The sequence below is a fragment of the Mobula birostris genome, chromosome 4 (assembly GCF_030028105.1).
Source record: "Mobula birostris isolate sMobBir1 chromosome 4, sMobBir1.hap1, whole genome shotgun sequence".
Taxonomy (NCBI): domain Eukaryota; kingdom Metazoa; phylum Chordata; class Chondrichthyes; order Myliobatiformes; family Myliobatidae; genus Mobula; species Mobula birostris.
In genome coordinates this window covers 55645976-55661027 of record NC_092373.1, presented here as the reverse complement: position 1 = coordinate 55661027, position 15052 = coordinate 55645976, and the positions used below count along the sequence as shown (strand labels likewise).

Sequence of the window (15052 nt, the reverse complement as noted above, 5' to 3'; positions counted from 1 at the left end):
AAAAGATACCTGATCATTTCTAAAGAAATTTAAATATCAAAATCTCAGAGGTTTCAAGTGCTTATAATGGCACACAAAGAAAAGATTTACATGTAATAAAAACAACTCAGGATAAAACTTGCATCTCTGCTACTTACTGATGGTTAAATCTGGTTTGCACACAAATTAAAAGCATATTCCATGGCTGGTAGCACAGTTTTGTAGAAAAATGGAAGCTTGATCCACTAATTTTATTGTCATTTGTTCCTAATGAAAAAAATTGATGCCCTATTCTCAAGTCATTGTAGCAGTTGAGTTGTTCAAACAAGTAACTAGAAATTCTGGTAATGCACAAGAACTAAGATGATGAATACTCTTGATATTCTTGGTACTTCATTAAACTAGAACTGCAGACAATACAGACGTTACTGGAATTGTGGGTACTTAAGACAATTGTCAAAAGACACAGATGGATAAGTGGCAGATTGAGTTTAATTCAGGTGAGTGTGGGGTGTTGCACTTTGGAAGTCAAACATAAGGGGAATGGGCTCAACAAATGGCAAGGCCCTTAACAGCACTGATGTAAAGAAAGATCTTGGGGTCCAAGTCCATAGTTCCCTGAAAGTAATAACTCAAGTCATTAAGGTGGTAAAGAAAAAGAAAATACTTGCCTTAATCAGCTGTGGCATTGTAAGTAAGAATCAAGAAATAATATTGCAACTATATAAAACTATGGTTAAGCTGCATTTGAAGCACTATGTTCATATCTGGTAGCCCCATTATAGAAAGTATGTGGAGGATTTGGAGAGAGTGTAGAGGATTTGGAGAGGGTGCAGAGGAATTTCACAGGAACCTACATGGATTAGAGAGCATTAGCTATAAAGGAGAGGTTGAAATGGATCATTTTCTCTGGAACATGAGTGGCTGAAAGGGGATCTGACAGAAGTTTAAAAACTTATGAGACATATACATAAGGTAGAGAGTCCAAGTCACTTTCCTAGGGTAGAAATATCAAATACTAGAAGACGGAGAGGAATTGTTATAGTTTACAGTAGTTGTGTAGGGCAATTTTTTTTAACATAGAGTGATAAGTGCCTGAAATGTGCTGTCAGGGGTAGCGGTGGAAGCAGACATGATGGGCCACTTAAGAATCATTTAGACATATGAGAGAAAGGTAGGGTATAGATCCTGTGCAGGCAGGTGGGATGGCATCATGGTTGAAGAAGACATTGTGGGCCAAAGGGTCTGTTCCTTGTTCTGTTCTATGTACTATATTTAACATTTACGTGATTATTCTTGGTGTATAAAAGCAATTAAGCAATGCTAACATGTGCAGAATATGAGTCATATTTCACAGCTGGTATTACAAGTGTCCAGACTAACTTTCTCAGAGTAGTTATTGCAAATTAAATGGTTGATAATCACCACCTGACTGTGTTAAATGCTCCTCAGCCAACTTTCTGGACATTAAGTTTCCAATGCTGAGAACCAACCCAAAAACTTCTGAAAAATTTTACATTATGTTTTGTGAAACCAGCTTAAAATTCTATTCTTTGGATTAGAAGCAAAAATATTTTAAAAAACTGAGGAATGCTAAATTGGTTAAACTGCTGATATAGGGAATCAATACCATTAAGGACTATATAGTACACATTAAGATTGTAACTGCTTGTTAAGAGAATATTACACATTGCCAGGGGATAATTTTCTATGCAATTAGATATTTTAGCAATGACATGGCCCAATAGTTACCTCACTACTCCTGCTGTTTGTAATAATGTCCAGAACTGATTTTTGATCTCCCCATGTATCAATGTTGGTGAGGTCATAAGTACAATACGAAATTGTTCCCATGGTCCAGTACATCTTCTTCTGTTTTTGAACTAAATAGTTGAACATCTACGGAATATAGTTCAATTAATGCATTAAAACACATAATCATTAGAGAGAGATTTGATTTAAACATCCTCTAACAAATGTGCCTTAGAAATGTTCAAAACTATTAATCGTGCTTACGAGTAGTGACTGAATATGAATGCATATTACATTCACCGTTAAAGAGTTGTAAGTGAGAAGTAAATACAATAGTAACAATAAAATTGCAGGCAGTTATTCTGAATGTTATTGGGAGATGGCACCAAATAGCGCAGTAATAGGCAGGTTAGACACTGAAAAGGCCACCTTTCATTTTAACAGTAGAGTCAGGCTAATTTTTAATTGGCAGATACTGAATATCATAGAACATAAAGTTCTGAACATAAACATATAAGAGAATGATTTTATTCACAAACAATGATGGTATATCAATGCAAATATTTACCTCTAAATGCCCCTCAGCTACTGCAAGCTTCAATGGAGTGTAACCATCCTTGTTTGTTATCTCCTCAAGATTTGGCTGTTGTTTCTCAGTCATAAGAGATGTAATGAGATCATACATTGAATAAGTCTGGCTTTTCTCCTCTTGTAGAACCAATATATGAAGTACTGTATTGCCTGTTCAAAAGAATTTCAGACCTAATCAAACGGAAACAACATGCTTGAACAACAAACATTGATTATTGTTTTTTTTCCTTACATTTGCTTGCATCATTTGACAGTAATTTCAAATCTGTGAAAGTTGGTTCTTGAAGCCCCTCCTTCTAGCTTCACAAATGGAACCAATCTCTGTCTAACCTATGTACCCGAAAGATGGTGTATATCACCATCAAATGATGGTGTACATCATCATCAAACTCTCAACTAGAGAGAGCCGAATCACAAGTCCAAGGAAGGAAAATTCTGCAGAATCCAAAATTTGAAAATGAATAATATTAAATACTGTAAATAAACAGAGAATATTTCACCTCAGTCACTAGGTCTACATTGTTTATCCTTATGCTAAAGTGTATTAATTTGTATTACATTTTGTCACATGCCTGTCAATACCTGCCTACATCTTTTGAAATCCATTCTCCTCATCATTTACCACATTTCCAAGCCTTATATCAACAACACATTTAAAATTTTAAGTTATCCCATTCATGTTTCCTGGGGCATCCACTGTCTGCTGTCACCCAGTCTGGTCCTGTTTCTAATGTTATTCTGCATTCTATCCATAACATTACTCTTATCCATGCTACCAATAAACTTTTTAGTCCATGGGCTTCAAGTTTGCCTACCATTTATTTATGGTATCCTATAAATACCTTCAAGCATTCAGATGTCAATCTACTGCATTACCTTTATCAAACTGACGGGGAGAATACAGATAAATAGAGATCACATTGTATATGCAAATTGATGAAATGGCTTTTAGGATAGACGGGGTGGTAATTCACAATTCACTTTTTATCCATTTAATACTTTCTCTTGAAGAGTGTAAAACAAATCTTAGTTGCATTCACTACAGAATCCTCAATGCATGGTTAGAAGCTAAAATAAAGCACCTTCTTGGGAGTATTTGGAATGGTATTGTGTACAAACATTGGGATGCACAGTAAACATCAGAAGGAACACACCAATACACAAGCCACCCGCTTGATGGGACAAGTGAGGGGGACTCACTTGTCCTGTCAAACATCTTTTGTCACATCTGGGGAAAGAGTCTGTGCTTCCCACACTGGCTTCATCATCAATCTCTGAACCCACAGAACTGGAAGTAAATTATCCTAGATCCCAAGGAAATGCCAAAAAAGAAATACAGTCCTCTGCTTTAGAAGAGTGCAGTGTAGAGTTGTTCCTTCTTTTAGTAAACCCGTTTCACTTCTGCAAATGTCATATTTACATTCAGGTTTATTATCACCAGCATGTGATATGAAAATTGTTAACTTAGCAGTAGCATACAATGCAATACATAATATAGAAAAATTAAAATAATAACAATAATAATTAAATCTTAATCAGTATACTTTAAGATTAAGTATACTGATCTTAGTATAGAATAGATTAAAAATCATTTGAATAGATTAAAAATCATGCAAAAAACAGAAATATTATATATTTTTTAATAAGTGAGGTAGTGCCCAAGGGTTCAATGTCCATTTAGGAATCAGATGGCAGACGGGAAGAAGCTGTTCCTGAATCGCTGAGTGTGTGCCTTCAGGCTTCTGTACTTCCTACCTGATGGTAACAGTGAGAAAAGAAACCGAAAGAAGCTGCAGAAGGTTGTAAATCTAGTCAGCTCCATCTTGGGTACCAGCTTACAAAGTACCCAGGAAATCTTCAAGGAGTGGAGTCTCAGAAAGGCAGCATCCATTATTAAAGACCTCCAGCACCCAGGGCATGTCCTTTACTCACTGTTGCCATCAGGTAGGAGGTACAGAAGCCTGAAGGCACACACTCAGCGATTCAGGAACAGTTTCTTCCCCTCTGCCATTCGATTCCTAAATGGACATTGAATCTTTCGACACTACCTCACTTTTTTAATATATACAGTATTTCTGTTTTTGCATGTTTTTTAAAATCTATTTGATATATGTATACTGTAATTGATTTACTTGTTTATTTATTATTATTTTTTTTCTCTGCTAGATTATGTATTGCATTGAACTGCTGCTGCTAAGTTAACAAATTTCATGTCACATGCCAGTGATAATAAACCTGATTCTGAGAAGCTGGATTCTGATTCTGGGTGCTGAAGGTCCATAATAATGGACACTGCCTTTCTGAGACACCACTCCTCGAAGATTTCCTGGGTACTTTGTAGGCTAGTACCCAAGATGAAGCTGACTAAATTTACAACCCTCTGCAGCTTCTTTCGGTCCTGTGCAGTAGCCCCTCCATACCAGACAGTGATGCAGCCTGTCAGAATGCTCTCCATGGTACAACTATATTTAGCTAAAGTGCTGAAACACTGTAGATGTACAGGTATGTATGCCAATGCTTCCTCCTTCAGAAGGCTTTTCTTGTACATTATAAGCAGACAATTTTCTACCAAAGGATATGTGAGCAAATGTTAGAACTAAGATGCCCAGCATCCATTATGTTTTGTATTGGATAACAAAGATGGCCAAAATTAAGGATTATTCAATAAGGTTATAAAATGCATACACTCACTATAAATTCTAACCTCTTCTGAAAGATTGTGCTGTTGAACTGGGCGCAAAATAATATTGCTCTAAAAAGTGACAGAAACTGGATGCAATAAAATGCTCCATCTCCAACCATCAACAAAGTTTCCTGACAGATTTTGGCTAATCTCACTGAAACTAAATCAGAGTCTAATAATCATACAGGACAACTTGTAAGAGTAAATCCGAGATTCCACATGGAAATAAATCACATGCTTTCAGCATTCAGTAGTTTCTAAACCCAGCAGTGTTGTAAATTCCACTTTTATGTAATTGCTTTACTTTCTTCAGTGAATATTGAATATACCAGCACATGTGCCACTGCACCTATAATCCAGCTCATTTCAGGTATAATGTGACTGCTGTGGTAGATGTCAATCCCATTTCTGGATTTGCACATTCAAAATTTTCAGGCAAGTAAGGAAATCTGCACTGTTTTAAAGCATTTCTATCTGGACATTCAAACGAGTGTTCAATGAATACAAAAATGAATGAATTTTTAAAAATAAAATTGACCATTTTAATTCTATTACACAGAAGTGATAAAGCTACCAGAGTTGATCTTTTTAGCAAAAAGCAAAAAATTGTAAAAATTTGATAATCCACTATCTATTTGGAAATCCCAATGATTCAACATTTGGATCTCCAGGTGATGTTTGCCACACTCCCCTTTCATTCACTGAGGCCCCAGTTCCTATGCTTTCTTTAAACTCATCTGGTTTTGATTTTCCCTTGAATTTTATCTGGTTCTGTTTTCCACACTCTCTTTAAACTCACTGGAAAATATATTATTCTACTGTGTAGTATTTGAAGAAAATGATGCATTAACATCCAATCGTTGTGAAAATCTGCCAGTCTGGCATCAAAGTTATGGACACACCAGGTTAACTAAATTTTGCTGCAACTCTTTTAAAGCAAGTTAAACAGCTTAAGTCTTTTCTTAACTTCAGTCATAATTCACATCTGGATCCAGATACTTCGAGAGGAAAGATTCTGTCAATGATAATTGCACATGAATTTGAGAAGAATTACTTTGTGGTAGATGAACAATGGAGTATTTACCTAAGGAATCCTGTGCATCCAATGGAGCATTGTGCTGAATAAGAGTTCTAACAATCTCCTCGTTACCAATGCATGCAGCAAATGACAACACAAATTCACCTGTCAGTAGCAAAAATATGGTGTCAACTCTTACTGTCAATTTTAAAAATAGGCAGCAAAATCAATTCTGGTGCTGAGCCACCTTAATCTAGTTGACATATCAGATACAAAATTGCTATACTTTACTCAAGATATACAATTTCAATCAACATCTCTGTACTATGAGCGAGACATTTAATACAGATAAGTCGCATATGGCAATTGGATAAACAGTTATGAATATCACAGAAAAGTATTGAGTTAATAACATACAACTCTGCTATCTCATATCACTATGCTTGACAATTCACACTTGTCAAGCATCTGTTAATCAGCCATGCTCTGAATTCTATTTTAATGTACCAAAAATAAAACTCTCAAAATTGGAGGAGATTTTTAGAGCACTTTAAAACACTTAGGAACTTTTAACCACTTTCCATTCATCTAAATATAATTCTACACATGGTTCAAAGCCAAAACAATGAATTCAAAACTTGATCATTCTCAATTATCAATCTAATTAATAAGCTACATAGTGACTTTATGAAAAAGCAACTGAGATCATTCTCTGACAGATTCACAGGGAAAAGTGAAGATGTAAGAGTAAATAGAGGAAGTCATGGTGTTAACCACCCTGGAATTCTAAGAAGGAAAGGAAGGGGAAGATACATCTGCTAGAGAATCTTTTGGTGCTAGAATGCACCAATGACCCATGCAAGGTTCAGAACAGATTTAGTAACAATAACTTAATGAGGATATATTGAAACACCCATTTTGTCACAGGTGCAAAGACCCTTCATTTTACAGTGTTCCAGAATAATACCTCAATAATCCATGTCATTTGAATTCTCAGTATAAAATCTAAACCTCACCATAGTAGCATTGACAATCGTCTCCCGGGACAAAGCAGGAACCAGTTGCACGTGAATTGAACAAATCAGCACCTCGATTCAGCAATTCCTTAACCATGTCCAAATCTTGTTTCAAAACAGCAACATGCATAGGTGTTTCCCCTGGATGTTGACAAAATGATATGAGAAGCTCTTAATGCATATAAGCAGATATGAAAGGTCACTGCATGAATTAAACTTCGAACAGTGTAAAAAACACATTTGATTTTTAAGTTTAACAACAATATCTTCTACTCCATTTTATGTAGGATTTCAAACCAGTTCTTATGATTTGGAAAGGTGGCTCAATCCTATTCAGTGGGCTGGTCAAGAGCTAGCATTGCTAGCTTTGGGATGATACATTGGAAGCTATCGTATCTCAGTCTGAGAGGGCATCACCAAAGCTGGTGTTCAAATAGTATATTTAGAGCTGAGAATTTAATACTCTGGATTCTCACTACCAGACGACAATTTCCTGGTAGTTCCACTTTGTTATTAACCTTTAACCGATTGATAATGTCATTTTACAATTATTGTTCAGCCATTTAAATCTTCACATTCAGGCGGGATTCTTGAGGAGACAAGGATAAATTCCAGAAAGAAATATTATCAAGTCTGGCATTGGTCATAGACTCATGTGTAAACATGCCATCCTGAAATCATGTTCACTGGCAGACGATTGCAAAATATGGTTTCTTTTATATCTGATGTTACCTTGGCTGAAGTATTTCCTATTTATAGTAATAATGTAAATATACACTTACAAAATTAGTTAGTCCTTCCTTAACGAACTGTATATTATAACCTTAATAAAGAGTGGACAATTACCTTTGTACATTTCAGATGTCATTGGTTCATTAATCAGTGATGGTATCCGATCCAGAATGAATTTTACTATTCCGTTACTGCCACTGAACAGTGCTGAATGTAGGATTGTTTCTTCTAAGTCCCCTTTGAAGAATAGTTTTGAACATAGTTTCAAGGCAAATAGATAGAACATCAAATCAATTAAAGCCATAGATGCTTAGAGACACCTTTAGAAACTCAGGTGGTGACAAGAGGGCATACAGGAGTGAGATTTGCCAACCAGTGGAATGGTGCCACAGCAATAACCTGGCGCTCAAAGTCAGTAAGACGAAAGAGATCATTGTGGACGTCAGAAAGGGTAAGACAAAGGAGCACATACCTATCCTCATAGAGGGATCAAAAGTGGAGCGAGCAGCTTCAAATTCCTGGTTGTCCAGATCTCTGAGGATCTAACCTGGTCCCAACATATCGATGTAGTCATAAAGAAGGCAAGACAGTGGCTATACTTTATTAGGAGTTTGAAGAGATTTGGCATATCAACAAATACACTCAGAAACTTCCATAGTTGTACCATGGAGAGCATTCTGACAGGCTGCATCACTGTCTGGTATGGGGAGGGGCTACTGCACAGGACCAAAAGAAGCTGCAGAACGTTGTAAATCTAGTCAGCTCCATCTTGGGCACTAGTCTACAAAGTACCCAGGACATCTTTAGGGAGCGGTGTCTCAGAAAGGCAGTGTCCATTATTAAGGACCTCCAGCACCTAGGGCATGCCCTTTTCTCACTGTTACCATCAGGTAGGAGATACAGAAGCCTGAAGGCACACACTCAGCGATTCAGGAATAGCTTCTTCCCCTCTGCCATCTGATTCCTAAATGGACATTAAAGCTTTGGACACTACCTCACTTTTTTTAATATACAGTACTTCTGTTTTTGCACATTTTATTAAATCTGTTCAATATACATAACTGATTTACTTGTTTATTTATTATTATATTGTATTTTATTTATTTTTTTCTCTCTCCGCTAGATTATGTATTGCATTGAACTGTTGCTGCTAAGTTAACAAATTTCACGTCACATGCCGGTGATAATAAACCTGATTCTGATTCTGATTCTGACAGTTTCCCTTTTTTGCGAACTAATCTATTTCATTCATTTGTTAAGTCCAGTCTATATCAAACGTGGCAAAAATGTAAACACGAGGAATTCTGCAGATGCTGGAAATTCAAGCAACACACATCAAAGTTGCTGGTGAACACAGCAGGCCAGGCAGCATCTGTAGGAAGAGGTACAGTTGACGTTTTGGGCCGAGACCCTTCGTCAGGACTGGGCCAGGCAGAGTCTCGGCCTGAAATGTCGACTGTACCTCCTCCTAGAGATGCTGCCTGGCCTGCTGCGTTCACCAGCAACTTTGAGTGGCAAAAATGTACTTAACTTTAAAGGTTCAGCCATTTCTGTCAATGATGTGGGAAAGCTGACTGTGCTTTGATAATTGTCTGCCAAAATGATATGCTGCCAAATCTCCCTCCCTGATGAAAATTTCAGATTCTTTGTTCCCTTGACATCAACTACAACATACTTTCCAATATTAAAGCTTTATTAAGTCTGAAAGGACATATGTTAAGCACACTTGAATTTGTGGAAACCAGTAATTAAATCATAGAAGCATAGAAACATAGAAAACCTACAGCCCTTCAGCCTACAAGGCTGTGCTGAACATGTACTTACTTTAGAAATTACCTAGGGTTACCCATGGCCCTCTATTTTTCTAAGCTCCATGTACCTGTCCAGGAGTCTCTTAAAAGACCCTATCGTATCCGCCTCCACCACTGTCACCGGCAGCCCATTCCACACACTCACCACTCTCTGCATAAAAAACTTAGCCCCGACATCTCTGTACCTACTTCCAAGCACCTTCAAACTGTGCCCTCTCGTTCTAGCCATTTCAGCCCTAGGAAAAAGCCTCTGACTATTCATACAATCAATGCCTCTCATCATCTTATACACCTCTATCAGATCACATCTCATCCTCCGTCGCTCTAAGGAGAAAAGGCTGAATTCACTCAACCTATTCTCATAAGGTATGGTTCCCAATCCAGACAACATTCTTGTAAATCTCCTCTGCACTCTTTCTATGGGTTTACATCCTTCCTGTAGTGAGGTGACCAGAACTGAGCACCATATTGCAAGTGAGTTCTGACCAAGATCCTATATAGCTGTAACATTACCTCTGGGCTCTTAAGTTCAATCCCACAGTTGATGAAGGCCAATGCGCTATATGCCTTCTTAACCAGAAATGCAAACTATGGACTCAGACCCGAGATCCCTCTGATCCTCCACACTACAAAGAGTCTTACAATTAATATTATATTCTGTCATCATATTTGACCTACCAAAATGAACCACCTCACACTTATCTGGGTTGAACTCCATCTGCCTCTTCTCAGCCCAGTTTTGCATCCTATCAATGTCCCGCTGTACCCTCTGACAGCCCTCCACACTATCCACAACACCCCCAACCTTTGCGTCATCAGCAAATTTACTAATCCATCCCTCCACTTCCTCATCCAGGTCATTTATAAAAATCATGAAGAGTAAGGGTCCCAGAGCAGATCCCTGAGGCACAGCACTGGTCACCAACCTCCATGCAGAACATGACCTGTCTACAACCATTCTTTGCCTTCAGTGGGCAAGCTAATTCTGGATCCACAAAGCAATGTTCCCTTGGATCCCATGCCTCCTTACTTTCTCAATAAGCCGTGCATGGGGTACCTTATCAAATGCCTTGCTGAAATCCATATACACTACATCTGCTACTCTACCACTATCAATGTGTTTAGTCACATCCTAAAAAAATTCAATCAGACTTGTAAGGCATGACCCACCTTTGACAAAGCCATGCTGGCTATTCCTAATCATATCATGCACCTCCAAATGTTCACAAATCCTGCCCCTCAGGATCTTCTCCATCAACTTACCAACCACTGAGGTAAGACTCGCTACTCTACAATTTCCTGGGCTATCTCTACTCCCTTTCCTGTATAAGGGAACAACATCTGCAACCTGCTAATCCTCCGGAACCTATTGATAATGCAAAGATCATTGCCAGAGGCTCAGCAATCTCCTCCCTTGCCTCCCACAGTGGCCTGGGGTACATCTCGTCTGGTCCCGGTGACCTAACCAACTTGATGCTTTCCAAAAGCTCCTGCACATCCTCTTTTTTAACGTCTATACGCTCAAGCTTTTCAGTCTGCTGTAAGTCATCCCTACAATCACCAAGGTCTTTTTCTGTAGTGAATACTGAAGCAAAGTACTCATTAAGTACCTCTGCTATCTCCTGCAGTTCCATACACACTTTTCCACTGTCACACTTGATTAGCCCTATTCTCTCACGTCTTATCCTCTTGCTCTTCACATACTTGTAGAATGCCTTGGGGTTTTCCTTAATCCTGCCCACCAGGGCCTTCTCATGGCCCCTTCTGGCTCTCCTAATTTCATTCTTAAGCTCCATCCTGCTAGCCTTATAATCTTCTAGATCTCTAACATTACCTAGTTTTTCGAACCTTTTGTAAGCTTTTCTTTTCTTCTTGACTAGATTTTCAACATCCTTTGTACACCACGGTTCCTGTACCCTACCATCCTTTCCCTGTCTCATTGGAACGTACCAATGCAGAATGCCACGCAAGTATCCCCTGAACCTTTGCCACATTTCTGCTATACATTTCCCTGAGAACATCTGTTTCCAATTTATGCTTCCAAGTTCCTGCCTGGTAGCTTCATATTTCCCCTCCAATGCTATGGTAAAGGAGATAGAATCGTAATCACTATCTCCAAAATGTCTCCCACTGAGAGATCTGACACCTGACCAGTTTCATTTCCCAATACCAGATCAAGTACAGCCTCTCCTCTTGTAGGCTTATCTACATACTGTGTCAGGAAACCTTCCTGAACACACCTAACAAACTCCACCTCATCTAAACCCCTTGCTCTCAGGAAGTGCCAATCAATATTTGAGAACTTAAAATCTCCCACCACGACAACCCTGTTACTATTACACCTTTCCAGAATCTGTCTCCCTATCTGTTCCTCGATGTCCCTGTTACTATTGGGTGGTCTATAAAAACACCCAGTAGAGTTATTGACCCCTTCCTGTTTCTAACTTCTACCCACAGAGACTCAGTAGACAATCCTTCCATGACTTCCTCCTTTTCTGCAGCCATCATACTATCTCTGATCAGCAGTGCCACACCCTCACCGCTTCTGCCTCCCTCCCTGTCCTTTCTGAAACATCTAAAGCCTGACACTCTAAGTAACTATTCCTACCCTTGAGCTATTCAAGTCTCTGTAATGGCCACAACATCATAGCTCCAAGTATTGATCCACGCTCTAAGCTCATCCACTTTGTTCATAATACTCCTTGCATTAAAATAGACACATCTCAAACCATTGGTCTGAGTGCGTCCCTTCTCTATCACCTGCTTATCCTCCCTCTCGCACTGTCTCCAAGCTTTCTCTATTTGTGAGCCAACCACCCCTTCCTCTGTCTCTTCAGTTCGGTTCCCACCCCCCAGCAATTCTAGCTTAAACTCTCCCCAACAGCCTTAGCAAACCTCCTTGTCAGGATATTGGTGATTCAAGTGCAACCCGTCCTTTTTGTACAGGTCACACCTGCCCCAAAAGAGGTCCCAATGATCCAGAAATCTGAATTCCTGCCCCCTGCCCCAACCCCTCAGCCACGTATTTTATCCTCCACCTCACTCTATTCTTATACTCACTGTTGCGTGACACAGGCAGTAATCCCAAGATTACTACCTTTGAGATCCTGCTTCACAATTTCCTTCCTAACTCCCTGTAGTCTGGTTTCAGGACCTCCTCCCTTTTCCTACCTATGTTGTTGGTACCAGTATGTACCATGACCTTTGTCTGTTCACCTTCCCACTTCAGAATGTCGTGGATGTGATCAGAAACATCCTGGACCCTGGCACCTGGGAAACAAACTACCATCCGTGTTTCTTTCCTGCGCCCACAGATTCACCTGTCTGACCCCCTAACTATAGAGTCTCCTATCACTGCTGCCATCCTCTTCCTTTCCCTACCCATCTGAGCCAGAGGCGCGGCCACTGTTGCTTCCCCCAGGTAGATTGTTCACCTCCAACAGTACTCAAGCAGCAGTACTTATTGTCAAGGGGTACAGCCACAGGGGTACTCTCTCGTATCTGATTCTTGCCCTTCCCCCTCCTGTTACCCACCTATCTGTCTCCCAAGGCCTATAGTTCCTCTCTATCAACTCCTCACTTTCCCTGACCAGACGAAGGTCATCGAACTGCATCTCCAGTTCCCTAACCTGCTCCCTAAGGACCTGCAGCTTGACACACCTGGTGCAGATGTGGCCATCCGGGAGGCTGGGAGTCTCCTGGACATCCCACATCTGACACCCAGTACAGGACACCGGCCTCACAGACATACTTCCTGTTTCTACTCTTCACAAGTAACTTACCTCATTTCGATCCATTATCGCTGAAGCCCCGTGAGCCAAAGCCCTCCTACTCTGTCTCCCACTACTCTGTTACCTGCTCTATAAAACTCCCTTCCTTTTAAATCCTTCCTGCCGGTCTAACTCGCCAACGTCCACACGCTTGCGCAGTTGTGCCTCAATCAGACCACTGAAGAAAAAACTGTCTCCTTTAAACTCTTCCCGCCGGTCTCACTCACTGACGTCCTTGTGCTTGCGCAGTTCTGCCAAATTATTACAATTGCTTTCAAAAACTTATTCTCAAAATGTGGACATCACTAGCAGGGTTAGTATTCATTACTTCTCTCTTCATACCCTTAAAAAGGTGGAGAGATGCTTCCTTCTTGAACTGTAAAATACTGGTAAATATATATTTTGGTGACCTTTTTCACTCTCTATGAAAGCAATGTGAATATAAACACCAGGGGAAGATTGTCTGAATTAATTTTTTGGAGCTTGGAGAGTTCATATTAAAGTAAATTTTACTGTCAATGGACTTTCATCATTTCTCCTTAAAATATTGCAACCTTGGAGACTGTCACCTTCACATATTAAAGATGTATAATTGGGACAATGTTTTCAACTTTCTCTTCTTCAGGGTACTAAAGGTAGAATTAGGAAGCAAAGTTGATTACAGCCCCCCAGGCCTATTAAATATCTGAAAGAGTCTGCACTTGAAGCAAGTAAATGTAAGGAAGAAAGAGGAGACTGAACTGCTAAGCTTATGAGCTAATGTGATATAATTGACTTTTCTTTTACTTCTTTATCCGATGAAACTAATCTCAATTGAAACAAAGCTAAAGTATCAGAACTGAGGAATTTTGGGGTGCAGAAATAAACAGTTATTCAAGGCCATGTAACCTGCATATTCGTGCATATTTATATGTGAGTTCTGAGGCACTACTGGAATGCTAGTGATAGATATCTTGATTAGTAAATGGTCAGAGAAAAATATATAAAATTAATGTTAAAAGCAAAGTGAAATGCAACTACTAATCTTTACAGCATAAATACCTCGAACGTAAGGGTCAAAATCTTCACTCATCAATAAGGTTTTCATGCTGCTGGTGTCATTTGAATGAGCTGCCTTGAAAAACTCACTCCCAGGTCTGTAAAAATCACAGTGCTTCATTTACTGTATTCAAAAGTTAAAACTATTTTAACACTTTTAAACTCTTTAAACTTTTGTGGTTTGGTGGCAATAATAATGCAAGAACATCCACGCCATTCCCCTTCCCAAGCTGCATTGAACTTATTGCTTTAGAGTTGGACCATCAAGTTGTGATCATGTCTAAAACTCAATCTATCTCCTGATCAAAATTCCACAGAGATTTTAAGTAGGGTTTATGATTTTTATGCTATTGGATTTGAATTGCACTGAATATCAAAAATTAATGATTTTGTTGGTAGGCAAACACCAACTGTTGTCCACATTCCCTCATATTATGAAGGGCTGTAGTGCTCATGAATACTGACCACGTGCAATTTATTTTTTCTTATTAAAGGCCAATCAAAATGAAGAATGCAAATTTACACAGAGTTTATACATCTCCCTTTGTAAGACAATAGTGGGGCTGCAGCACATTTATATAACTCCCACCATTTGTGTTTCTGCTCTTCAATGTCTGTTAAGTCCAGAATCAAAAAATGATCTGGAAAGGTCAAAGGCTGCT

The 15052-nt window shown here is 39.1% G+C and overlaps 1 protein-coding gene across 5 annotated transcripts in view; it reads right to left on the bottom strand.

Moving 5' to 3' along the window:
• LOC140196348 (transient receptor potential cation channel subfamily V member 6-like) overlaps nt 1-15052 on the bottom strand; it is a 38826-nt gene that overhangs the window by 20421 nt on the left and 3353 nt on the right. For 4 of the 5 annotated variants that reach the window (XM_072255389.1, XM_072255392.1, XM_072255390.1 and 1 more), the window contains 6 exons: nt 14394-14488; nt 7886-8008; nt 7040-7180; nt 6090-6188; nt 2300-2472; nt 1732-1878 (listed from right to left, as the gene is read on the bottom strand). In XM_072255389.1, coding sequence (XP_072111490.1) covers nt 1732-1878; nt 2300-2472; nt 6090-6188; nt 7040-7180; nt 7886-8008; nt 14394-14488 — 778 coding nt within the window. The remainder of the gene's footprint in view (nt 1-1731; nt 1879-2299; nt 2473-6089; nt 6189-7039; nt 7181-7885; nt 8009-14393; nt 14489-15052) is intronic. The other variant, XM_072255393.1, reaches the window with a different exon arrangement.